At 39.8% G+C, this 26,200-nt stretch overlaps 1 protein-coding gene and 1 long non-coding RNA gene across 3 annotated transcripts in view; one reads left to right on the forward strand and one right to left on the reverse strand.

The window, feature by feature from the left end:
• ADNP (activity dependent neuroprotector homeobox) overlaps window positions 1-24,241 on the forward strand; it is a 43,307-nt gene extending 19,066 nt beyond the window's left edge. For both annotated transcript variants that reach the window (XM_054724121.1, XM_054724122.1), the window contains 3 exons: window positions 11,318-11,430; window positions 13,179-13,271; window positions 20,083-24,241. In XM_054724121.1, the coding sequence (XP_054580096.1) occupies window positions 11,323-11,430; window positions 13,179-13,271; window positions 20,083-23,193 (3,312 nt within the window). In that variant the 5' untranslated portion in view covers window positions 11,318-11,322 and the 3' untranslated portion in view covers window positions 23,194-24,241. The remainder of the gene's footprint in view (window positions 1-11,317; window positions 11,431-13,178; window positions 13,272-20,082) is intronic.
• Window positions 12,899-15,190, reverse strand: LOC114231429 (uncharacterized). Its single transcript, XR_003617389.2, has 3 exons — window positions 15,087-15,190; window positions 13,900-14,097; window positions 12,899-13,093 (listed from the first exon to the last, which is right to left on the reverse strand). It is a non-coding gene; the product is annotated as an uncharacterized LOC114231429 (long non-coding RNA).
• Window positions 24,242-26,200: the final 1,959 nt, after the last annotated feature.

The following is a 26,200-nucleotide window of genomic DNA, read 5'->3' on the forward strand; positions in this document are numbered from 1 at the left end:
CCGTGGGAGTAAGGAGTGCTGCATCCTAGATCTGGATATAAGTGTGAGATCCAGTTCTGACACTGACAAACTGATCATCTTTGGACCAGTTGCTTCACCTCAGTTGCTAATATGTAAAGTGTGAAGAGTTTAGATTAGACATCCCGTAGGTTCTTTCAGTGATTCAAAGTGCTGCTTTTCCGTAACATTGCAGTTGGTATTGTGACTTGGACTATGAATCGCAATCTCTTATCTTTCCTAAGGCTTGTACTGGACATTGGTTCTTTTTCATTTTGCAATCAGAATGTTCATGCTCCTTCAATTGAGGAGATAACTTAAAGAAAGCTGATGTTACTTCCTTTTTAATCAGACGTGGGTTCAGCATAGAATATATTTTTTCCACTAGTTGAGCTAGCTAATGCTGATAAGACAGCACATATGCAAAAAAAAAAAAAAATTATTTGGGTGATCATATGTGTGAAGTGCCTGCCACTAACACAAATACACCTTTCAGGAGCATTAATTTAAAAATAATATCCAGCTGAAACCGGTTTGGCTCAGTGGATAGAGCGTCGGTCTGCGGACTCAAGGGTCCCAGGTTCGATTCCGGTCAAGGGCATGTACATTGATTGCGGGCACATCCCCAGTAGGGGGTGTGCAGGAGGCAGCTGGTCGATGTTTCTCTCTCATCGATGTTTCTAACTCTCTATCCCTCTCCCTTCCTCTCTGTAAAAAATCAATAAAATATATTTTAAAAAAATAATAATAATAAAAAATAAATAAAAATAATATCCAGAATGAGAGAAGTATTATCCCACTTGACATTCTGATTATATCACATATGGAATATCAGTTAATTCAGGTCATCAAAGAGATTGACAAGCTGGAGCCTATCCATTGGCTTACTTATGCAATAGCAAAAGGAATGGTGAAAAGAACTGAGCATGGTTAACTTGGAGAAGGGGAAAAACTTGGGAAGGAGGGAGGAGATGTCTTAAAAACTTTAGGCTGTTATATGACTAAGTGATTAGACTTCTGTAGTTGACCTGAGAGTTGTAGGCAGTTTACAAAACCTTGTAAAGAGTAAGCTTGTGAACAGAGCTGTCCAATGTGAATCGAGTGGCCTGGTAGGGTTTGTGCTTCCCTCCTTTGAAGTGATCAGACATAGAAATAGTCTCTGAGAGCCTGGTTGTTTGTGTAAGGAATTCACACATTGTTTATAAAAAGTGGGTAAAAGTATTCCTATGGACAATTATTTTCATACAGAATGCTCTATTTAGGTAAATATACTCACTCTGCCTTCATAAATATAGTCTAACCGACCAAAGAAATAGTTATAAAAACTTAATTATATGGAATTTAATCATTGATTTGGTTAAAAATTGAAGAAAATCAAAGGTGTGTTTTTTATCCTGAATTAGAGGCAATTTGATATTTTACTCAATTATTTGGGTGGTGTGTTGATTTTATTTTCATTATCAAACAGGCTAGTAAAAGTCAATGCAGTTAGCAATTAAGCATAAAAGAAAACAGAAATTGGTTACATTTCCTTCCTGCTTCTGCCTTTGTTAACAGTGTTCCAGTATGATGATCCTGAGCAATGTAAGTGATGTTCATTTTTTAGATTTAGCTTTGGTGCAAGTGTTTCTAATTTTCCAAGTACCCCCCCTTTTTAGGCTCAACACTACTGCACATTGAGAGAAGAGACTACACTTTCTTTTCTCACCTCTGTCATGCTGTACAGTTTTAACTGCTAATCCAGAAGAGCATTCTGCCCCTGGGATAGTCAGGCAGTTACTTGTTCTGTGGTATTTGGGACTTGAGAAAGAGAGAAGACAGAGCTGCCTTTCTGTGAAGAGCTTCTGGCATCTGGAAGGTCTTTTACCCAAGTTTATAGGAAGGAAATTGAAAGATCAGCTACTTCTGTTCAGAACTATCCTATCTAATAAAGAGGGAATATGCAAATTGACCCTCACACCATCACACAGATGGCGGCACCCAGTCCCCTCAGCCCCGCCAGAGTCCCCCAGTCCTTTCAGCCCTGCCGAAGGAGGGGTGGCAGGTGCATGGTGTGGCCAGACCCGCCCTCGGCCCCCCAGCCGCCCAGGGCCGCCCGAGGCTCAGGTAACCAGGGCCAGCAGTGGCAGTGGCAGAGGTGTGATGGGGCATTGCCTTCCCCTGATCGCTGGGTCGCCTCCCGCCCCTGAGGGACTCCCCCTCCAGTGCATGAATTTTCATGCACCGGCCCTCTAGTGTTTTATAAAAAGACTAGTAGCCCATTTGCACGAAGATTCGTGCAATAGACCTTCATTCACCTGGCTGCCTGCACCAGTTTTCTGCCGGCACCGGGGACCCAGGCCTTGGCTGTGGCCACCGCCTTCTTTCAGGGTCGGGGCTTGGCCCCAGGCGGTGGCCTTGGGCTCGGCCGCACCCAACATCCCTGCTAAGGATCGCAGGAGCCGACCCCCAGTGGTTTCCTGCGATCCATGCAGGCTCCCCGCTGGTGCCCAAGGCCAGGAAAGCCTCCGCCCGAGGCTTTCCCGGCCTTGGGCTCCGCCACACCCCAACTACCTGCAACGGTTTCCTGGTGGGTGTGGTTGATGGGCGTGGTTTGGTTGGTGGGCGTGGCTTGGGCGTAGCGAAGGTGCGGTCAATTTGCATATTTGTCTATTATGTTTTATAAAAAGATTGAATAGGATGATTGCTTCCAGATTGAATGTAGGTCTGGGATCTTGGTGTGCTCACGTATTGGAGGGTGGTTCCAGCATGGCTTTACAAAGTTTGTTTGTTTTTTAATATATATATTTTTATTGATTTCAGAGAAGAAGAGAAAGATATAGGGACATCAGTGATAGAGAATCATCGATGGGTTGCCTCCTGCATGACCACACACACACACACACACACACACACACTGGGGATCGAGTCCACAACTCGGGCATGTGCCCTGACCAGGGATTGAACTGTGACCTCCTGGTTCATGGGTCAGTGCTCAATCACTGAGCCACGCCGGCTGGGCGAGGTTCATTTTTAAAAATACAAATATATAGACCTTTTCATAACTGATTTAATTTAAATATAGAGTTAGTGACACCCTTAAAAGCAAATAAGGTGTTTGTGTTCACTTCAGATCCCAGAATAGTCAGGAAAGATAAGCGCATGTTGCTTATAAAAAAGTGTTTATTGATGACCACAATTTTACTTAATGAGTGATGTTGACGGGTATTAAATATGTTGCTGGGGGGGGGGTGAGTAGGAGGAAAAGAGAGTGTATGAATATGGGAATGATCTTACTTTCTGCCTAAACTGTTTTTATCTTAACCAGGTCCTAAATGTTTCCACAGAGACATTACAAAATCAGGTGGTGGGCAGTGGGGGAGGGGGGAAAGTACCATCCTGGGTAGCAGTGAAGTAAGTGGTGCTTTGATTCTCTATGAGAATTTTCTTAAAATGCCTGTTTAAAGAAACTTCAGATTTCTAACTCTTAAACCCCAGTGTGGGTTATAAGGTTGTTATATACTTTCATCAGCATTAATTGGAATACAGTTGACTGCAAGGGCCCACACTTACTAGTATACACAGATTTTTTTCGATAAATATGTACAGTAATGTAAATATTTTCTACTATGATTTTCTTTATTTTCTTTAGCTGTGTTATAAGAATACAATATATAATATTAATATACAAGTGTGTTAATACATAATAACATAAACGTGTTAATCAACTGTTTTTTTAATACACTGAGTGGCCAAATTATTATGATCTCTAAATGCATAATAATCTGGCTACTCAGTGTGTGTGTGTGTGTGTGTGTGTGTGTGTGTGTGTGTGTGTGATAGATATATATCTATCTAGGCCCGGTGCATGAATTTGTGCATGGGTGGGATCCGGCCAGCCTGGCCAGGGGGAGGGGATATGGGCGGTTGTCCAGCCTGCCTGCTGGTCGAACTCCTGGTTGAGGGGACAATTTGCATATTAGCTTTTTATTATATAGGATCTACACTGAGGGGCCAGATTATTATGCGTTCAGAGCTCATAATAATCTGGCCACTCAGTGTATATTTTATTGATTTTTTTTTTTTTTTTTTTTTTTTTTACAGAGAGGAAGGGAGAGGGATAGAGAGTTAGAAACATCGATGAGAGAGAAACATTGATCAGCTGCCTTCTGCACACCTCCTACAGGGGATGTGCCCACAACGAAGGTATATGCCCTTGACCGGAATCGAACCTGGGACCCTTCAGTCCACAGGCCAATGTCCTATCCACCGAGCCAAACCGGTTAGGGCTCAACTGTTTATGTTTATTGTTAAGTCTTCTGGTCAAGATTTGGGAGAGTTAAGTTATACTCAGATTTTCAACAGCACAGGGAGTCAGTGCCCCTTAGTTCCACGTTGTGCAAAGGTCAACTAACTGTACTTCATTTTGAGTTAAGTATCAAGGGTCTGAATTTCTTAAAGGTTAATTTGGGTTGTGTTTATTTTTACAGCTTTAAAGACAACATCAAAGTAAAAGCTATGTTATAATCCTTAGGCTTACTGTGGGCTTCCTATAACCATATTTTGATCAGACTAATTATATTTAGGGGGTATTTTCACTAAACTATTGGAATTCTGTTATAGCCCCCAAATTTCCTGCTTTGGTTGATTGCCCACTAGGTCCAGATTTTATGTTTCAGTAGACAGCCACGTTGGCATAAGTTTGCATTATGAGCTTAGTTTAGACAAGTAACTGTTTCAAGGAGATATTTGGGGACAGAGAACTTTTTCTTCTTTCTTCGTTTCAACCCAAGCCCCTCCATTTTATTTACTTATTTATTTAAATATTCATCTAAGATTTTAGAAACAAGGGTTTGGAGGGTGGGGTGGGGTTAAAAACCACTGGTTTAGACTAAGCAGCTTATGTTTAGGTGTTACCCTGAAGAAGGATAAACATTCTTCCATGTAACCATCCTTGTCTGGCTCTCAATGCAATATTAGAAATGCTTTCCTTATGAAAATTGTGTTGCTTTTGCTAATATGCATTAGTTGTGACTGTGGTATATGTTCAGATTGCAGTTCCTGAATACAGAATAGGGCAAAGGGTTGTATTATTATTTATTAATTATTATATTTATTTGTATTACAACTGTAAATGTACTTTTGCCCATCCCTATATTAGAAAGTAGCAGAGTTATACCAGCAGGTGATAGGAACTAGGACACATGATCATATTTGCTTCTGTATATTCTGGTATGTTAAATTAACATGTATTCTTACTAGTAACGGGAACATCATATAAGAATGAATATAAAATATGCAGAATTATGTACTGGAAAATGCCATGCTAGATCCACACTTGTAATAGCTTAAAATAACCTGGAGAGTTTTAATTTGGAGGCTTTTTTTTTCTCCTGGCTTTATTTATCTGCCTGGTCAAAGGTTTAAGGTTGGGTTTTATGGGGCGGGGGGGGGGGGGTGTTTTTGGTTTTGTCTCACTTTCTAATGGCACAGTTATTAATGCCTTGTTTTGGTTTGTTTGTTTTTCTACCCCTAAAAATAGGGACTAAATTATACCATCTTTGATCTGGCAGCTTTGCAGAGGGACTATCATATAGACAAGCCCCATTGACTCTTGGTGTGTCAGATCCTACAAACCTTGCCTTGAGCCTGCTAAACTAGCACTATCATTTGTTGGGTTTCCCTTCATCTCTGACTCAGAAGATCCTGAGTTCACCTGACTAGATCCAAGCCTTTTGGCTGTGCTATATTTTCATAAGTGATTATAATTATGTTCCCCAGTTAATGACCTCTTTCCTTCAGTCAAGTCCACAGTCACTGATCCTGTATCATCATCCTTCTCCTGTACAGAATCAGCCTATATATATTTCCTCACGAGACAGTCTCTCTTCTGCCTTTATTTACCCTCTTAGTAGTTGGAGTAAAGAAGTATTTTTGCTTGGAGGAGAAGGAGGTACATGCATTTGATCAGTCTTATATGTAATTTATATGGTTGTAATTCATCTGTAGCCGAGGCCTATGGATCTTAGATTTTTATTTCAGTCATCTGACAAAAGCATGTGAGTAGGAGTTTGGCCGAGAATTAGTAAAACTTCAGTGTTTTGGCCCCAATCAGTAGATGAGGGTATAATTTTTGCAAAGATTGATCAGAAAAAAGGAATGTGACTGAATCATTCATTCAACAATAAATATAAATGGTTCTGAAAAAAAATTATTTAAGTCTAGCTCATCAGGTGTTATATGCTTACCCAAAAGCTACTTATCTTCAGCTCTGTTATTAATATATCAAGTTTTCCCAATTCTTAGAATTTAGAGAATGTTTTACTCTTTCCATATTGTGGTTTTTATTAATGAAACCAGGTCCAAAGCATCTTTCAGAATAACTACATCTTTCTGGTAAACTCCTATTCCGCCGATAGACCCAGTTACAAGTATAATTATTTTGCACAAAATTCCCCATCTCTCCTCTTCTATGTCCCACTGCAGGACTACCAAGACTTATGGTTACAAGTGACATAAACCAAAGCTTAAGCAAAAATGATAATGTGTTTGCTCTTATTTCTGAAAAATTGGAGGATAGTGGGACTGGCTTTCAGGTGCAGGTGGATAGAGGACCTTAAGCAATGTCAGCAGGAATCTATCTCACCCTCTACTTTCTCCGTGTAGTGGCAGGTCCTGACTGCTTTTCAGCATTACAGTAAGCCCCTTTGAGGCACATGCCCAACTCTGTACTGTCAATGTCTACTGAGATAAACTACTCTAATTGGTCGGCCTGACTCGTCATATATACTCTGCTCTAAAGGACGAAGGGGCACATCAACAGCAGGGGTGGTTCCAAGAGGAAGTTGGGCACACAAAAACAAAGTATCTTCTTTACGCCAATGACCTTGTGCCTACTGTGTGCTCTAGATCTGTCCCCTAGAGTTGATGGGCTGTTGAAGGATAAGAATTGTGTGCTGTTAATCTCTCTATTCCTAGTTTATTGACTGGCAAAGTGAAGGTGCTCTGAAAATTATTGTGAACAGATGAACAATGGTACCATTCTATTAAATTGGATATTTTCCCTTTTTTATGCCATGATCTAAGATGTTTATGGTTTGGCTGAAGGGATCTCTCCTTGGTATTAGGAAAATGGTGCTGACCTTGTGGAAATGGCCATCCTGACAGTCAAGGGTAGCTCAAGAGAAAGGAGGGAAAGTAAGCCCATCTCTACACAATATTTTTTTCAACATTACTGTAAGACATCTTCCTCCCTAAGATTAATAATTAAATATTTTGTTTTTAGCTCTCTTTCTATTCAGGCACTGAATTTCCTAATTATTCTGTTCCTACCCTTCAATCACTTAAGGTTTGGGCACCTTCTCCAGATTTCTGATTCAAAGGGATTTTGAGGGGTGGAGAGGAGGCCAAGGTAATTGTAAAAGTATTTAACCCTTTGCACTTGCTTGCTTTTTTCTCGATTCCTTTATTCTACTCATGATTTAATTTTTTAAATACCCCACATTTTACAAAGCACAGCAGTAGAATAAAAAAACTGGAGTTTCTTTTCATACAAACTTATGTATTTGGATTTTTTTATATTTCAAATTATTGATACATTCAAAGAGTAATTTTAATCTCTATAATTTTTCATGGTGTGATATTTTTTGAAACATTCACCCACATGAAGACCTGGTTTACATTCACATGTTTCGCAAATATAAATCGTCTCTCTTCTTCCTCCTCTGATTTTTCTGTTAGAACAAACAACACAATCTTTGTGTTTTTTGTTAGGGTGAGGTGTGATTATGGAGCTTTCCATCTAAACGTTGCTCTAAGTTAGTGGATAATAATCTACCCCTGGAAGTTAGTGTACCATCTCTGAATTCTCCAACAAGATGATGTACTAGTTTCCTAATAAATTTCACATGCGTTATCGGTTTATCATTTTTTCTTTTTTGGCATCAGTTGAGACGGCATTTACATTTTACTTGTCCTTTCATGCTAATGAAAACAAGAAAAGATACTGGAAAAATAGACAAAAATCCTCCTTCCCCCCCCCCCCCCCCGCGGTGAAACTACGTGTCGAGTGTGGCTCGACAAACGAGCTGCTACCGATGCTAACCGTGTCGAGTCACACTCGACATCCGAGTGCAAAAGGTTAAACAGTAATCAAATAGATAACATTAATGAATCCTGGAGCCCGCCATTGATTTGAAGTTTTCTCTTTACAGCAAGCAGGAGGCTGGAAAAAAATAAGAGTCCTACCTATCACCCATAATAATTGACATTAACTGATGGAGCTTGGTGGAGGCTTTCTTTCAAGGAATCTTTGGCTTGTTTTGTTATAGGCACATGAAAGCTCAAGAAGTATACACAGTGGCCCCCTAACAGCAGAATCTTTGTAAATGCTTTTGAGGATTCTCACACATGAATGTGTTATTCCAGCTCCAGATGAACAAAGTATTGGAAAAAATGGCCACTGTAAGCACATACATGGAGGACACCTCCATCTGGGGAAAGGGGCAGATAACGGAATTCCCAAGATTAGAAATGTCATGAAGACAGTTATAATCTTAGCTCAGAATATTCTACATCTTTCAGTATATAAACTTTAACCTGGGTTTCTCCTAGTTGCTAATCATAGAACAATGAACCATTTTTATATAGCACTTTCCAATAAGCAGAATTATTATTTTGTTTATAAGCCTATTTAATTCAGCCTAAATGAGTAAACTTGAGGTTTACTGTATGGCAGAAATATAACTTTTTATAAATTATGCTTCTTATAATGAAGATCCCTTATGAGCATACTCACTTTTTCAGAACTATAAGTGTATAAATTGGGTACCTACCATGCAGGGACCTACCTAGGTGCTTCATTCGGATGTCTTCAAACAACTTTGTTAGCTGTGGGTGGGCACTTAGAATGCCTGGTACTTACCATACAAGAAGGAGTTTTCCTTTCTGAGCTGTAGTTTGACTCCCCTGGATGTTTTCTGTATGGACGGGTGGCTTCAGTGGTGGCAACATTTCCAAATCTTTGTGTATTTGTTTTGCTGAGATGTTGAGCTACTAATCCAGGATGCAGAGGAAACCAGTAATGGCTGCCTTCTGGGCACATCTCTGCTCTGAAGTAAAGCAAGATTAACTTCCAAAAGTTCTTCTGGTTTTTGACCCACAGAGAGTTTATAAATGACTAGAGAAACAAGACGTCTCTTTAGCGTTTACATTTCTATAAGGTAATAGATCTGGCCTTGAATGCACATTAAATTGTATCAGAAGTGACTTTCAAGTCACCTCTTAGCTAAATATTATACAGGTTATTGGATGGCAGAGAATACCATAGTCATACTTTATAAGTGGTAGGAGTCCATCTTGAAGGTGAGAAGGCTGTTTTTCTCAGTGAAATACTTTGGTTCTTCATATAGAATACTAGAGGCCTGGTGCACGAAATTCGTGCACTTCGGGAGGGTCTCTCAGCCTGGCCTGCACCCTCTCACAGTCCAAGAGTCCTCAGGGGATGTCCAACTGCCGGCTTAGGCCCACTCCCCCACGGGAAGCGGGCCTAAGCCAGCAGTCGGACATCCTTAGTGCTACTGCGGAGGCACGAGAGGCTCCCGCCACTGCCGCTGTGCTCGCCAGCTGTGACCCCACCGATGCACGATTGGGGCCTTTGGGGCTGGGGAGGGACATGGGAGGTTGGCCAGCGGGGGAGGGACCGCAGGAGGGCTCCAGGGTATGTCCAGCCCATCTTACTCAGTCCCGATCGGCCAGATCCCATCAGCAAGCTAACCTACTGGTCAGAGCATCTGCCCCCTGGTGGTTAGTGCATGTCATAGCAAGCAGTTAAATGGCCAACTGGACGACCAGACACTTAGTATAGTAGGCTTTTATTATATAGGGTTATATAGGATATTGAGACTTCTAAGTTCTGGTAATATATTCAAATTCAGAATTTCTAGGAGTTACTGTTTGTTTTGGTAGGGTTCACTCTTTTTTCCATTTTTCACAGTTAATTGATTTTCGCATTAGAATAATAAATGAGGTAACATGGTATTACATTTGAATTAGTTGACTTCATGATTGTGGTTTACAAATGGTAGTGGTATTATAGAGTAATAGCCTTTATTAATTAGAAAAGCAGGTTTGCATGTATTACGTTTTAATTCTTTGATGCTTTTGTTTTATGCCTTTGTTTTTGTTTTTAAAGCAACTTTATATACTGTAAAATTGATTTAGATTATTAAGTTGATGATAAATTGTTATCGTTTTTTAAAATAAACATTTATGGTCTCATTGGAAGCCTTACACATTCTCATCCACCCAAGTTTTACTAACTTTATGTTCTTAACCGTTGCTTTTAAGGACCTGGGGAAAGTGAATAAAAATTTTCTTCTTTGATAGGTCTTATCATTTAAATAACTTTTCATTTCCCTCACCACATATACAGGCTTTTCATTTGTCAAGATTCCCCTAAAGTCATATAACAGTTACTATTATTTGCTCTGATGCTGTGCCCAGCTTTCCCCATCTCAGCATTCATTCCATGACCATAAGTGAGTGCCTTTGTCCAGGAATGGCGCTGGCTGAGGGGCAAGTTACACAATCATTAGTATCTTTTGTGGTATACAGAAACTTTTAAGAATGTTTCTTTAAAAATACCATAACAAGCCCTGGCCGGTGTTGCTCAGTTGGTTAAGCATCAACCTGTGCAGCAAAAGGTCGCTGGTTCGATTCCCAATCAGGGCATATGCCCCAGGTTGCAGGCTCAATCCCTGGTCAGGACTCATGCTGGAGGCACCCAACTGATTGATGTTTCTCTCTCCCTCTCCCCCTTCTATCTCTAAAATCAATAAAAACATATATATTTTTTTAAGGAGTACAAGTCATTTTTTAAAAAGAATGCCATGGCAATTAATGTTCGAGACAATTCCCAGACAGCAAAAACTGCTTTTCCCTGGCACTCAAAATTATACGGTAATAATGCTGAAATGGTGAGCATTTTCTATTTTCGGAGGTTTGGCATCACAAGGAGAAAAGCACTCACACTTGATTTTTAAATAATCAGTATTATTAACCTAATTCTCAACTTTAGAAGTCCATCACCAAAAGTTTAACTAGAATTGTGCCAGGTTAGACTCATAGTCAATCTATAACATAAAATGTCTTGTTAAAAATAGAAAAGATCAGAGACCACTTATTTATGCCTGCCTCTTTTAAGTATTCAGAACATACTAGAATATCTACTCATCTTATTTTGTCAGACTGGGCCAGGGTTTTTGATCCTACCATCAGTGGAATTAGTAAATATTACAAGTTGTACATGTTTTGACTTGACTTAAATTTTTTTTTCCAATAGAAACTATGTTCCAACTTCCTGTCAACAATCTTGGCAGTTTAAGAAAAGCCCGGAAAACTGTGAAAAAAATACTTAGTGACATTGGGTTGGAATACTGTAAAGAACACATAGAAGTAAGTAGCATGCCATTTTTTAATTTTAACATGACTCAGCTTCGGATCCATTACTTTGTGTCAGCGGCCAGGATGGTGAACTCTTAGGTGTGATTCTGATTTTGAACCTCACCGTTAGCTTCACCATAGCTTTCTCAATTAGCCTAACTTGTTCCCTTCTCCCTAAAATGGGCTTTTTCATCTTTGCATCCTGAAGCAAAAGCAATTACCATTGAGGACATACACATCTCAGGCAATTTACTAGGTAATTTTAAAATTATCTCTAAATTTCAAGTCCTTAAAACAACTCCTGGAGGGATATAGAAATTCTTCAATTTACAGAGGAAGAAACTAAGGAAATAGGTCCACCTCACAGCTATGCATGTGGCAGGATCTGTCTTTGGGACTCCAGAGCCTGTTCCCATTCTAACATACCTGAATGTTCTGGTTGACCTTCTGATTGTTGAGTCATGGTGGTTTGGGTGCTCGTCGTCTCTTTCATAGGATTTGAGCATTTGTTGGCCCTTTTGACCCATCATAGACCATAATCTTCCCCTTGTATAACAGTTTGGACTTTACAAACTGTTTTTCTAGCCTTTTATTCTATGAGCTTTATTTATAACAGCCCCGTGGAATAGCCAGTGTGTTGGTTTCTCCTTTTCCAGATCTCATTGCTCCAGGTCTTATGTTTAGTTGCTCAACAAAGCCTCTGATTGACAATGTTTAAAGCTGTGTTTCCCACTAGTCTTTAAGTCCCAACTGGTCAGGGATCAGAACTACCTTGTCCATCTGTATATCCCAGGCACCTAGTACAGTGCTGGGCACAAAATAGGTATTCAGTAAATGTTTGGATGGAATTGAAAGTAAAAAGCAATTTCCTTTATTCAACAGGTTTTCTTTTCCTGATTCCCACTAATAATAGTCTAGGGGTTGATTATGTAGACTGAAACTTCTCTAGTTAAGTTATTCCCATCATGGATGATCTCTCCAACCCCTCAAGTTCAGGTAGATCTGCCTGATGAAATATCCATTCACCTCACACTCAGTGAGATAATCTTCATAGAATAAATAATGCAAATAATGCACCTTTTCTATCCTGCATGATTTTTCCCCCCCATGATTACACCCATTACATATCCTGCAATTTACATGTATTTGGTTTTCCCACACTGAACTATGAACCTTTTAGGAACAAGGGGAATTATACCCTAAGACTATCTTCCTAGCCTGGGAAGATGCAGGCCATTAAATTTTTATATGAGCATAAATTCAACATAATACTGTTTATTTTCTTTGGATAGCTTTCTTCCTTTTTGGGTTCAGAAATCTTCAGTTTTCTTCCCAATCTAATTCCCCCTACCCCACCCCTAACATATCTATTTATTGTACAGAACCAGAATATCACATCTGTAGTGCTATAAGTGAACATTACACTCCATTCTAATACTACAATTGATGAGTTTCAGTACTCTAATGAAGGGTACTTTGGCATTTAATCTGTGGCTAAATTTTTTAATTAAAACTTTCAGTGTTTTCCTTGGAAACTGGTTGATCATTAGGGGAACATTTGGTTGATATAAAATGTTCAATGCAACTTCCATGTGCCTTTCTGTGTTTCCTAAGAGTCTTCTGGCTCCTAGTTTAGCTCTCGGTGGGGTTGATTTTCTGGTACATCACTCCAACCCTATTTAAGAGAAAGGATATATAAGTAAGGTTGGGCTAGAGTTGATACAAGTATGTTTTTGTAAACTTCTTTCACTGTTTTCTAGGATTTTAAACAGTTTGAACCTAATGACTTTTATTTGAAAAACACTACATGGGAGGATGTAGGACTTTGGGACCCTTCACTTACAAAAAACCAGGTAAGTGGGACAGGTATACTCCCTTTTCAGCCCTAGGCCTTTCATAGTGGAGAATGTCAAAATTGATTATAGTCTTGCACCATGTAATAATGGTTTTATCAATAATGGACTGAATATACAACAGTGGTCCCATAAGATTATAATAGAGCTGAAAACCCTATTGCCTAGTAATGTTAAAGCTGTTGAAAGATAGTAATGTAATGCATTACTCATGTGTTATTGGTGATGCTGGTGTAAACAAACGACTGCCAATCATAAAAGTATAGCATAGCCCTGATCGAATGGCTCAGTGGGACCATCATTCCATACACCAAAAGGTTGCAGATTTGATTCCTGGTTAGGGCACATAACTATGTTGCGGGTTCAAGCCCTGGTCAGCGTGCGTGTAGGAGACAGCCAATCCATGTTTCGCGCTCTCTTTTTTATTTTTATTTTTTTTTTGCCTCTTTCTCTCTCCCCCCCCCCCCCGCCCGTCCCCCCCCCCCCCCCCCAATCAATAAAAACATATCCTTGGGCAAGGATTTAAAAAACTGTATGTACAAAATATTTAATGATACTATGTTATTGGTTTATATATTTAGTGTTACACATTTTATTTGTTATTTGAGAGAATATTCTTTCTACTCACAAAACAAGAGTTTGCTGTAAAACAGTATGCTGTGTATGCTACACCAGAAGCAGATTCATACATCTGTTTACCACAGCTCTTGACTGCATCATTTCTCTTGTGCTTGATTTAGTCTTGTTTGTTTGATTCATCATGACCCCTAAACATACAAAATCCATTGCTGGTGTTGACAGTGAGAGGCCATGTCGAGTGATTAACCTGGAAATGAAATTAAGAGTGATTAAGGACTATGAAGGTGGAAAACCAGTGATGGTTATTGCTAGGCAGTCAGACATGTCCCATCCACCATAGCTACAATCTTGAATAAGAACAAAGTGACAGAAGCTTTTATAGGATCTGCTTCATTGAAGGCAACAAGACTAACAGAAATTCAAGAAGGGCCTATATCAGATATGGAGAAACCTCTAATGACCTGGATTGAAGACCAGACACAGAAGCTTATAGTTCTCAGCATCATGACGATCATGGCCAAAGCAAAATGTTTGTGACGTTGAGTATACTGCTAGCTGTGAGTGGTTTAAAGCAGGGGTCCTCAAACTTTTTAAACGGGGCCAGTTCACTGTCCCTCAGACCGTTGGAGGGCTGGACTATAGTTTAAAAAAAAACTATGAACAAATTCCTATGCACACTGCACATATCTTATTTTGAAGTAAAAAGCAAAACGGCAAAAACACCCTCATGTGGCCCGTGGGCCATAGTTTGAGGACGCCTGGGTTTAAAGGATTCAAGAATGAATCATCATTCATTACATAATGTGAAAAAGTGAGTGGTGAGTCTGCTATTGCTGATGTGAAGGCAGCAGAAGAACTTTTGGAAACTATAAAACCTGATTCTAGAGGAAAATTACTTGCCAGAGTAAATAATTCTATATGGATGAAATCTCCCTACTCTGGAAACAGTTGTCTGAGAGGTCTTCAGTCCATAAGGAGGCCAAGTCAATGCCAAGTTTCAAGGCTTTGGGACAGGATAGCAATCTTGCTTGGGGGCAATATTGCAGGCTACAAATTGGAACCCTTTGTGATCTGGCACACAGAACCTCAGGGTCTTCAACCATATCAATAAGCATACACTGATAGTATAACAGAGGAGCAATAGGATGTCATGGATGACCCATCTTCTCTTCCAAGATGCCCTCCTGAGTGGCTACAGCAGCAAAATGGAGAAATACTATTTGAAGAAGAACATACCTTTCAAGGAACTTGGTTTACTGTTGATTATGCTGCCGGACATCTTCTTTTATTGGTGATCTTCACCCCAACATCAATGTGTTTCTCCCTCCAAACAACACCTCTTTGATTCAACCAGTGGACCAAGGAGTTATAGCAGCTTTTAAAGCCAGGACCTTTGCCCAGGCTATTGCTGCAACAGAAAAACACTGAGAATATACTGATGAAATTCTAGAATTATTACAATATCTATGACTGCATAAGAACCCTGCTTAGGGTGATGTCACCTAGGAATATATGAAAGGCATCTGGAAGAAGACACATAAGAAGTCCATCCATGACTTCAAAGGATTTGTCAAGGATGAGGATGTTGCAAAAATCAATCAGGCTATGGCTGAACAGTGGCAAACCACTTTTACCTGTGTATGGATAAGGATGACGTTGAGTAGCTCCTAGAGGTGATTCCTGAGGAATTGACTAATGAGGACTCCTTAAGAGTGGAACAGGAACAGATAGCTGAAGAAAAGGCAAGAGAAAAGAAAACTGCAGGAGAAGAAAAAGAATCTCCAAGAAACTTCACAGTGAAGGCTTTAGCAGAAGTTTTTGCTGACTTCATTCAGCAAGCTCCTTAAAAAGTTTGAAAAATGGACCCAAACACAGAAAGGTTCTCATTAAATAGAGAGGTGCATTATTTGCTTACAAGCAAATATATAATGAAAAAAGAAACCAAACAAACCACCATGGACATACAGTCAAATCTCAGTTCTCAAACATCTCCCATCTTGAACAGTTGGATTCTCAGCCAAGTTATTCACAGTAAAAAATGTCTCGGTTGTCGACCAAAACTTAAGTTTTTGATGACCCTCTCATGCTGATACCTCAGCAAGATAAAAAGGAGCGAAGGAGAGAATGCTTTTGTTTCTAGAGAAATCAAGGATTAGCACAATTTAGGAATATTGAGAGTGCTAATCTTCCTAAGGGTGTGAAAGTGCTCACCAATAATCACAGGCAATTGAATATGTAGAAAAACTGTTGTTGATTATATAAAGGAAAAGCACTTAGCTAGTGATAGCATTTCCAAAGCAGTGATATATGAAAAATTTGTTTAAGGCTAGTAGGGAATGGCTCAATTATTTTAAGAAAAAGAGTGTTTGTTTATAAATGTAACAGTACATTAGACATGTAGTGTCTATAAGAAAGGTTAAAATGGAATCATTTAGGGGTTTGGAACATATTAATTCAATTTACATTATTTCTAATGGGAAAAAAGATTCGGTTTTCAAGCAGCCTTCTGGAACAAATTAAGTTCAAGAAACGAGGTTCCACTGTATTTCTGAAAAGAGTGAAGTCACTTTAAAAAGAGCCTCAGGCAGTTCCTTCAGGAGGTGTCCCAGAAGAGAGCAGTGTTATCCTCAGAGATGGCGTGTTACTGCCCCTGAAGACCTTCCAATGGACGAGATGTGGAGGTGAAAGACAGTGATGTAGATGAGATTGGATAGGGCGAGACTAATGTGTTTGTGTGTTTAACAAACAAAAAAAGTTTATAAAGTATTTTTAAAAATTAAATAGAAAAAAACTTACAGAATAAGGATATAAAGAAAAATAATTTTTATACAGCTATACAATGTGTTTATCCTTTGAGCTGTTATAAAAAAAAGAGTCAAAAAGTTAAAATTTTTAAGTTTATAAAGTAAAAAAGTTACAGTAAGCTAAGGTTAATTTATTGAAAGATATTTTTAATGAATTTAGTGTAATCTGCATGTGCAGTGTTTATAAAGTCTATAGTCATGTACAGGAATGTCCTAGGCCTTCATGTTCACTCACTCACTGACTCACCCAGAGCACCTTCAATCTTGCAGGCTCCATTCTTGGTAAGTGCTCTCTCTATACAGGTTTACCATTTTTTATTTTTTATGCTATATTTTTATTGTACCTATTCTATGTTTAGAAAATAATGTTTAACCACTGTGTTACAATTGCCTGTAGTATTCACTATAGTAACATGTTATACAGATTTGTAGCCTAGGAGTAACAGGCTGTACCATCTAGATATACGACTAAGTCTTCTAATGATATATTTCTCAGAATATATATCTGTTGGTAATGCGATGCATAACTGTATTTCATATTTTCTTTAGTAAGGAAAACTAGAAAAAACATTGTGTCTTTTTTGTCATTGGACTAAAACTTCAAGTGTGAAATTTAGAAGTTTTGTTTCTTAAAGTTCTGAAGCCCATTGTATACCAGCATTCTCCCCTCTCCCAAAAGTACTACTACTATTTTTAAAATTTTCCCTCCAACATTCTGTTCATCCCTGTTACCCATCATTTTCTGTCGCAATTCTTGTTTTTTCTAGAGAGGAGAAGACCATACTCTTTCTTCCTTTTAAGTTTTCTTATTCCTTTTTGTTGATCTCACCCCACCTCAATGGGGGGGCCTAAGCCAGCACATGGGGGAGGGTTTGGTGGTTCTGTAAGTTAGCAGTGACAGAGAGGTGTAACGTAAGTTTTTACGAATAGGAGTTAAGAACGATATTACATCTAGTGTGAGGCACAGCGATACAAGTATCACTAGGTGAAAATATGACAGAGAGAGAGTTAGTAGATAGTGTTTCCTTTCCACAGGGAGAATCGATTGTCAGTTGTAACTTTACAATTACCTGTTTCAGTAGGAATTATAATTCTGGATTATTAATCTGTTCATGTATTGGAACATACTTGGCAAGGAATTAGTACTTTTAAACTCTTCCTTAGAAATTTGATATAGTTATCTGTTTTTTTTCTTACTATTAATTCCCCAGGAAAAGGTATTAACCAACAGTCTTAGAATACAAAAGCTTCCAAGTGGGATATATTACTCAGTTTTATGAATCCCAAAGCTTCATATTCCAACACTAAAGAAGGGTTGAGACAAGGGAAAGTGGAGTATTTTATTTTGATTCAAACCAGTATCTTAAACAAAGTAGGCTTCTAACCAGCCTTGTGTTTCACCTGTCCTCATCAAAGGACCAAATTACTACAAGTGTCAATGAGCATAATTCTGAAAGTTGCTCTTTGATACCAGTGCTTCTGGCTTTTTGTAACATAATTGGCTCCCCAGTTTGTAGGACATTTTTTATTTTACTTCTTAATTTGAATCAAAGAAGCTGTCAATTCATTCCTTCTTTTGAGGCTGCTCTTAAGAAGGAAGAGCATGGCGTGTAGAAGAAAGCCTACTTTCAGATCAGTATTTTGATCAGTGAAATCTGAATACTACACTGGACTTCAATCAGAGGAAACAATGTTTGAGATTTTTGAAGATGTGCCTTTATATGTTATTGCTTAATTGTACTACAACACTCTGGGCTTTGAATTTTATTATATAGTAAATCTGAAGCCTTACTAATTCACAGAGTGAAAGTAATTACACAGTTTATTCTTGTCATTTCTAACTATAGACCATTTATCTTCAAGCCATTCAATCAGCAAATATGACTCTGGTCTTACCCAAGCATTGAGGAAGAACTTAAAATTGAGGGTTTTTTTGTTTTTTAATTTACACTGTGAAACTCAAAAGTATTAGTTTAGAAGAGCTTTCTCATTTGACTTTGTTTCATAAATTTATTTTGCAAAAGAAAAAAATCAATACTTTACCAGGTGTACCGGTTAATAATGCGGATTTTTTCAATAGATGGAGTTACAACGTATGTTGATATATATGCGATTTGATATGTAGGCTATTTTGTTGTATTGACAACAAGCTTCAAACTTCATATGTCAAATTTTCTGAAGGTGTTAACACCATAGATAATTTTACGCTTAAAAATGTCAATTTTGTGCCAAAGAGCATTTGCGGGAAGTTTTAATTCATTACTTTATTTTGAAGAAAAGTGCTGCTGAAAGTTATCGTATACTTCGGGAAGCTTATGGTGAACATGCTCCATCTCAAGATACTTGTGAACGCTGGTTTAAACACTTTAAAAGTGATAATTTCAATGTGAAAGACAAAGAATGTCCAGGTCAACCGAGAAAGTTTGAAGACCAACAATTACAAGCATTATTGGATGAAGATTCTTGTCAAACTCAAAAACAACTTGCAGAAAGGTTAAACGTTGCTCAGCAAACAATTTCCGATCATTTACAAGCAATGGGAAAGATTTTAAAGGAAGGAAAATGGGTGCCACATCAACTGAATGAAAGACAAATGGAAAACCGAAAAGTCATCAGTAAAATGTTGCTTCAACGGCACGAAAGAAAGTCTTTTTTGCATCGAATTGTGACTGGCGATGAAAAGTGGATTTATTTTGAGAATCCCAAATGCACAAAATCATGGGTTGATCCAGGTCAACCATCAACACCGACTGCAAGGCCAAATCGCTTTGGAAAGAAGACAATGCTCTGCATTTGGTGGGATCAGAAAGGTGTGGTGTATTATGAGCTTCTAAAACCAGGTGAAACCGTTAATACTGATCGTTACCGACAACAAATAATCAATTTGAACCATGCTTTGATCGTAAAACGACCAGAATGGGCCAGAAGATACGGCAAAGTAATTTTGCTTCATGATGATGCACCCTTACACACTTCAAAACCAGTTAAAGACATGTTAAAAGATCTTGCCTGGGAAGTATTAACCCACCCGCCGTATTCACCAGACCTTGCTCCTTCAGATTACCACTTGTTCCGATCGATGGCACACGCACTTTCTGAGCAGCACTTCAAAACATACAAAGAAGTGGAAAATTGGGTATCTGAATGGTTTGCCTCAAAACAAGAAAAGTTCTATAGGGACGGTATCCACAAGTTACCTGAAAGATGGGGGAAATGTGTAGCTAGTGATGGACATTACTTTGAATAAAGCACTTTTGATATTTCTCATGAAATTACCGTGTTTTCTTTGATTATAAAATCCGCATTATTAACCGGTACACCTGGTAGAGTTTCAGCTCTAAAAATAATGTCTTTTAAGAACAAGAACCTAGAACCTGTTATTGCCTATCTGAAGTGGCATTCTGATTCCAGTCTTGTCTTTTCTTTAGGACTATCGGACAAAACCTTTTTGCTGCAGCGCTTGTCCATTTTCTTCAAAATTCTTCTCTGCCTACAAAAGTCATTTTCGGAATGTCCATAGTGAAGACTTTGAAAATAGGATTCTCCTTAATTGCCCCTACTGTACCTTCAATGCAGACAAAAAGACTTTGGAAACACACATTAAAATATTTCATGCTCCAAACGCCAGCACACCAAGTAGCAGCCTCAGCACTTTCAAAGATAAAAGCAAAAATGATGGCCTTAAACCTAAGCAGGCTGACAGTGTGGAGCAAGCTGTTTATTACTGTAAGAAGTGCACTTACCGCGATCCTCTTTATGAAGTAGTTAGGAAGCACATTTACAGGGAACATTTTCAGCATGTGGCAGCACCTTACATAGCAAAGTCAGGCGAAAAGTCACTCAACGGTGCTGTCCCCTTAAGCCCAAATGCCTGGGAAGAGGGTAGTATTCACTGCAAGCGATGCCTTTTCATACCAAAGTCCTATGAAGCTTTGGTACAACATGTCATTGAAGACCATGAACGCATAGGCTATCAGGTCACTGCCATGATTGGGCACACAAATGTGGTAGTTCCCCGATCCAAGCCTCTGATGCTAATTGCTCCCAAACCTCAAGAGAAGAAGGGCATGGGACTCCAATCAAGAATTGGTTCCCTTGCTTCTGGAAACGTCCGGTCTTTGCCTTCACAGCAGATGGTGAATCGACTCTCAATACCAAAGCCTAACTTAAATTCTACAGGAGTCAACATGATGTCCAATGTCCACCTACAGCAGAACAATTATGGAGTCAAATCTGTAGGCCAGGGCTATGGCGTTGGTCAGTCAATGAGACTGGGTCTAGGTGGCAACGCACCAGTTTCCATCCCTCAGCAGTCTCAATCTGTGAAGCAGTTACTTCCAAGTGGAAATGGAAGATCTTTTGGACTTGGGGCAGAGCAAAGGTCCCAGGCACCAGCACGATACTCCCTGCAATCTGCTAATGCCTCTTCTGTCTCATCAGGCCAGTTAAAGTCTCCTTCCCTCTCCCAGTCCCAGGCATCCAGAGTATTAGGTCAGTCCAGTTCCAAACCTACTGCAGCTGCCACAGGCCCACCCCTGGCCAATACTTCCTCAACCCAGAAGTGGAAAATATGTACAATCTGTAATGAGCTTTTTCCTGAAAATGTCTATAGTGTGCACTTCGAAAAGGAACATAAGGCTGAGAAAGTCCCAGCGGTAGCCAACTACATTATGAAAATACACAATTTTACTAGCAAATGCCTCTACTGTAATCGCTATTTGCCCACAGATACCCTGCTCAACCATATGTTAATTCATGGTCTGTCTTGTCCATTCTGCCGTTCAACTTTCAATGATGTGGAAAAGATGGCAGCACACATGAGGATGGTTCACATTGATGAAGAGTTGGGACCTAAAACAGATTCTACCTTGAGTTTTGATTTGACATTGCAGCAGGGTAGTCACACTAACATTCATCTCCTTGTAACCACATACAACCTGAGGGATGCCCCAGCTGAATCTGTTGCTTATCATGCCCAAAGTAACCCTCCAATCCCTCCAAAGCCTCAGCCAAAAGTTCCAGAGAAGGCAGATACTCCTGTTAGAAGTTCACCTCAAGCTGCAGTACCCTATAAAAAAGATATCGGGAAAACCCTTTGCCCTCTTTGCTTTTCAATCCTAAAAGGACCCATATCTGATGCACTTGCACATCACTTACGAGAGAGGCACCAAGTTATTCAGACGGTTCATCCAGTGGAGAAAAAGCTTACCTACAAATGTATCCATTGCCTTGGTGTGTATACCAGCAACATGACTGCCTCAACTATCACTCTGCATCTAGTTCACTGCAGGGGTGTTGGGAAGACCCAGAATGGCCAGGATAAGACAAATGCACCCTCTCGGCTTAATCAGTCACCAGGACTGGCACCTGTGAAGCGCACTTACGAGCAAATAGAATTTCCCTTGACGAAAAAGCGAAAGTTAGATGATGATAGTGATTCACCCAGCTTCTTTGAGGAGAAGCCCGAGGAACCTGTTGTTTTAGCTTTAGACCCCAAGGGTCATGAAGATGATTCCTATGAAGACAGGAAAAGCTTCCTCACAAAGTATTTCAACAAACAGCCCTATCCCACCAGGAGAGAAATCGAGAAGCTGGCAGCCAGTTTATGGTTGTGGAAGAGTGACATTGCTTCCCACTTCAGTAACAAGAGGAAGAAGTGTGTCCGAGACTGTGAGAAGTACAAGCCTGGTGTGTTACTGGGCTTCAACATGAAAGAATTAAACAAAGTTAAGCATGAGATGGATTTTGATGCTGAGTGGTTATTTGAAAATCATGATGAGAAAGATTCCAGAGTTAATGCTAGTAAAACTGCTGACAAAAAGCTCCACCTTGGGAAGGAAGATGACAATTCCTCAGACAGTTTTGAAAATTTGGAAGAAGAATCCAATGGAAGTGGTAGCCCTTTTGACCCTGTTTTTGAAGTTGAGCGTAAAATCCCTAATGATAATCCAGAGGAGCATATACAGAAGGTAATTTCTGAGGATGCTTTAGAATCTGAGGAAAAGCTAGACCAAAAAGGTGTGGATGGTTCAAAATATGAAACTATTCATTTGACTGAGGAACCAACCAAACTGATGCATGATGCCTCTGATAGTGAGGTTGACCAAGATGAGGTTGTAGAGTGGAAAGGTGGCGCTTCTCCATCTGAGAGTGGCCCTGGTTCCCAGCACGTGTCAGACTTTGAGGACAACACTTGTGAAATGAAACCAGGAACCTGGTCCGATGAGTCTTCCCAGAGTGAGGATGCAAGGAGCAGTAAGCCAGCTGCCAAAAAAAAGGCTACCATGCAAGGTGACAGAGAGCAGTTGAAATGGAAGAATAGTTCCTATGGAAAAGTTGAAGGGTTTTGGTCCAAGGACCAGTCACAGTGGAAGAATGCATCTGAAAATGATGAGCGCTTGTCCGGTCCACAGATTGAGTGGCAGAATAGCACAATTGACAGTGAGGATGGGGAGCAGTTTGAGAACATGACTGATGGAGTAGCCGAGCCAATGCATGGCAGCTTAACTGGAGTTAAACTGAGCAGCCAACAGGCATAAGTGACAGGTTCTCTGGCATCCGTGACATGCTGCAGCCTGGAACTCTGTTAGAGTATGACTGCAAAACTATATTCTAACTGGTACTGCCTTCTGAGTTGCTGGGTCATCAGGCTGTAAGGACATGTGGCCACTGCAATCCCGGTGGTTATTTCTCTGATACATGACTGGCTGATTTGCTTTAGAACTTGCTGTGACAGACACAGTAACTAAATGTGAAAAACCAATAAGCTGGTGGCTCACGAATGCACACAAGGAAAAGCAGAGGTTTATTTTATCTGCCTTCTCAACATTTCTTTCCCTCTGTAAAATGTTTGGTTGAATGTCCTTAAGAAGTGTTACCCTGATTCACATGGTAGCATAGGGCCAACATACAAGCTACCAATCCAATGTGTATAGTAGACTGGGGAAAATTGATTTTTTTTTTCATGTATTCATTCTGAATAGTTAAAATGTATATTTGTACAGTCTTTTAGACCTATTCAGGTAATGCTTATGATATTGTTATTGTGTACCCATCATAGATGTTTCTTTTTTAGTGTTGCCCTTGCTGTGTAACAAACGCTGTATCTAGTTTACCTAGCAAAAGCTTGAAACTACGCTAGTATAAACTTTTGAACAGACTTAGTTTTTGCACATAACCTTGTACAATCTTGCAACAGAGGCCAGCCACGTAAGATATATATCTGGACTCTCTTGTATTATAGAATTTTTCTTGTTCTGAATATCCTTGACATTACAGCTGACAAACAAAAACTGGTATTTCAGATCTGTTTTCTGAAATCTTTTAAGCTAAAACCACACGCAAGAATTGACTTTGCAGCTACTAATTTTGACACCTTTTAAGATCTGTATGAAAGTGTGTTGTGTTGAAGCAGCAAACCAATGAGTGCTGCATTTTGGATATTTAGTTTTATCTTTAGTTAAACACCACCTGGTGTATTCATTTATACCATTTAATATATGACACACTGTTGTAGTATGTATAATTTTGTGATCTTTATTTCCCTTTGTATTCATTTTAAGCATCTAAATAAATTGCTGTATTGTGCTTAATGTAAATATTTGCTTTATTACACATTACAGTCCTGTGTGTCCATTATGTCTGTACCAGTTGATGCCATGGCTCTCTCTCATCCGAGATGGAGCCAAGGCCACTGAGGAGACTGGTGGAAGACCGAGATCTGCCACTGGCATGAAGAAGGCTTTCAAGGCACCTGTTAAATTCTTTTTTTTTTTCTTTTTCCTTTTTAACTGCTAAAATAAACTTTTTTTTTCCAGTTCCCCTTTTGTTAAGGAGCATACCCTGCTTATATATGTAAATGTCTCGATGATAAAAGGATGTAAACATAAATTGGCATTAATTTGCAAGCAGAATCTTAATGCCCTGGTGTTCTTTCTTCTAAATGAAGTAAATGTTAGGTTTCACTTTATGATGGGAACAATTGTACTAAACAGGTAACTACTCTCTTTTGTTCTAACTCAACCACTTTGTTAATAAGAAAAAGGCTTGGAGAGAACCCGTTTGGAGGGCTTTCAAGATGGAAGGAGCTGGTATATTGACTGCAAAGACTCCCAAGATCAACTCATACTGAAGAAGGGAAGTTACAAGGAGCAGAATTAGCCAGCACTTTCAGCGATTATAATGCTGATGGGATCCTCTGGTCCATGCAGAGGGCAGAGGCTGGGCAGCCACCTCTCACTTCTTAAGAGGCTGGTTTCTATAATTTCTAAGACTTTCCAAAAGATTCATCTTGTTAATGCTTTTGTTACCTAAGAGTAGAAATTTGGCCAACCTCCCCCCTAAAATGTTAGTCATGCTACTCCATACAGGAGAAGGCATAAAACTAGAGTCTTTAATATGAGGGGTGGCATGGGGCTGATACAATTCTGTTACACAGTCAGGTTATAAGTTATGTGGAGGCCAGCTAATATTTAGGACGGGATATCCCCAAATAACATGGAGGTGGAGATAAATGGCATTAAGAAGGTGTGTTACTTGAGGATAGTAATACCATCTGAACTTAAGCCATCTCACTTTGTTTTGAAATTACTCTGCCTAATTAACAGGTGGGAAGAATTTGGCCTGGGCTTACTTAATCCTCCATGGAGGACTAATGAGAGACTTGTGCAAGATAGCCAGGGTGGGGGTTCCTGGTTGGTGTTTGAGCAGACAGACGAGTGCTTTCTTGCTGAGGTGGTGGAAGTGGACTTGGTTGACATTCAGAAAAGCTTAGCCAACTAAGAAGGGGACCAACTAACAATGTTGCAGGAGCCCTGGAAGTGTCTCAATAAAAGCCATTTTAAAAGAATGTTGTTGCTTACTGTTTGCTTTTGGAATAATCTGGAAATAAAAGCTGTGGCCAACTGCTACTTAGAGAATACAACTGGAAGTTGAACTATTCTTTAAATTTTCTTTATAACAAGGAAGAATACGATTCCAGAGAACATTTGCCCTTCAAGCTTCTGGAGTGCAGCTGACTAGCACGGCGGTTCTTTTCAGCACTTGGAAGCATTGTCGTCCCGTCTTTGGCTCCCTGAGCAGTTCCAGGGTCTCGCACACAGCGCTGTCCCCTCGAGATCCAAGCTGTGAAGTATCTGTGCCTTTTATTGCCCTGGTCCAAATGCCTGGCCGTTGGTAAAAATGCACACTTTTTAAGAGAACAAACGGGTGCCAGTTCTGAGCCATCTGGCAGGTGGGTGGGTGCCCTATTGGAAACACTTCACTAGCAGCCACTGGAGCGGCTTTGGCCAGTGAGGACTGCCACATAGAGGGGTGCTTCTCCACGGTAGGCTACCAGCCCCAAACCCTCCAGGCGGGGCCCCCAAATCATCTCCAGGTGACTGACTGCCACTAAAGCGTGAGAACCACGTAGCTTGAGTGAAGCCTACTCTTGACATCCTGGGTTTCACAGAGCAGCAGGGGCCCCTCCAGCAATGGTCTTTTCTACCCATGGTGGCCCTCATTTCTAACCACCCTGTTTGCTCATGGGGTTGGCTCCAGCTGCAG

Source organism: Eptesicus fuscus, chromosome 12 (assembly GCF_027574615.1).
Source record: "Eptesicus fuscus isolate TK198812 chromosome 12, DD_ASM_mEF_20220401, whole genome shotgun sequence".
In the NCBI taxonomy this organism is placed as follows: Eukaryota; Metazoa; Chordata; class Mammalia; order Chiroptera; family Vespertilionidae; genus Eptesicus; species Eptesicus fuscus.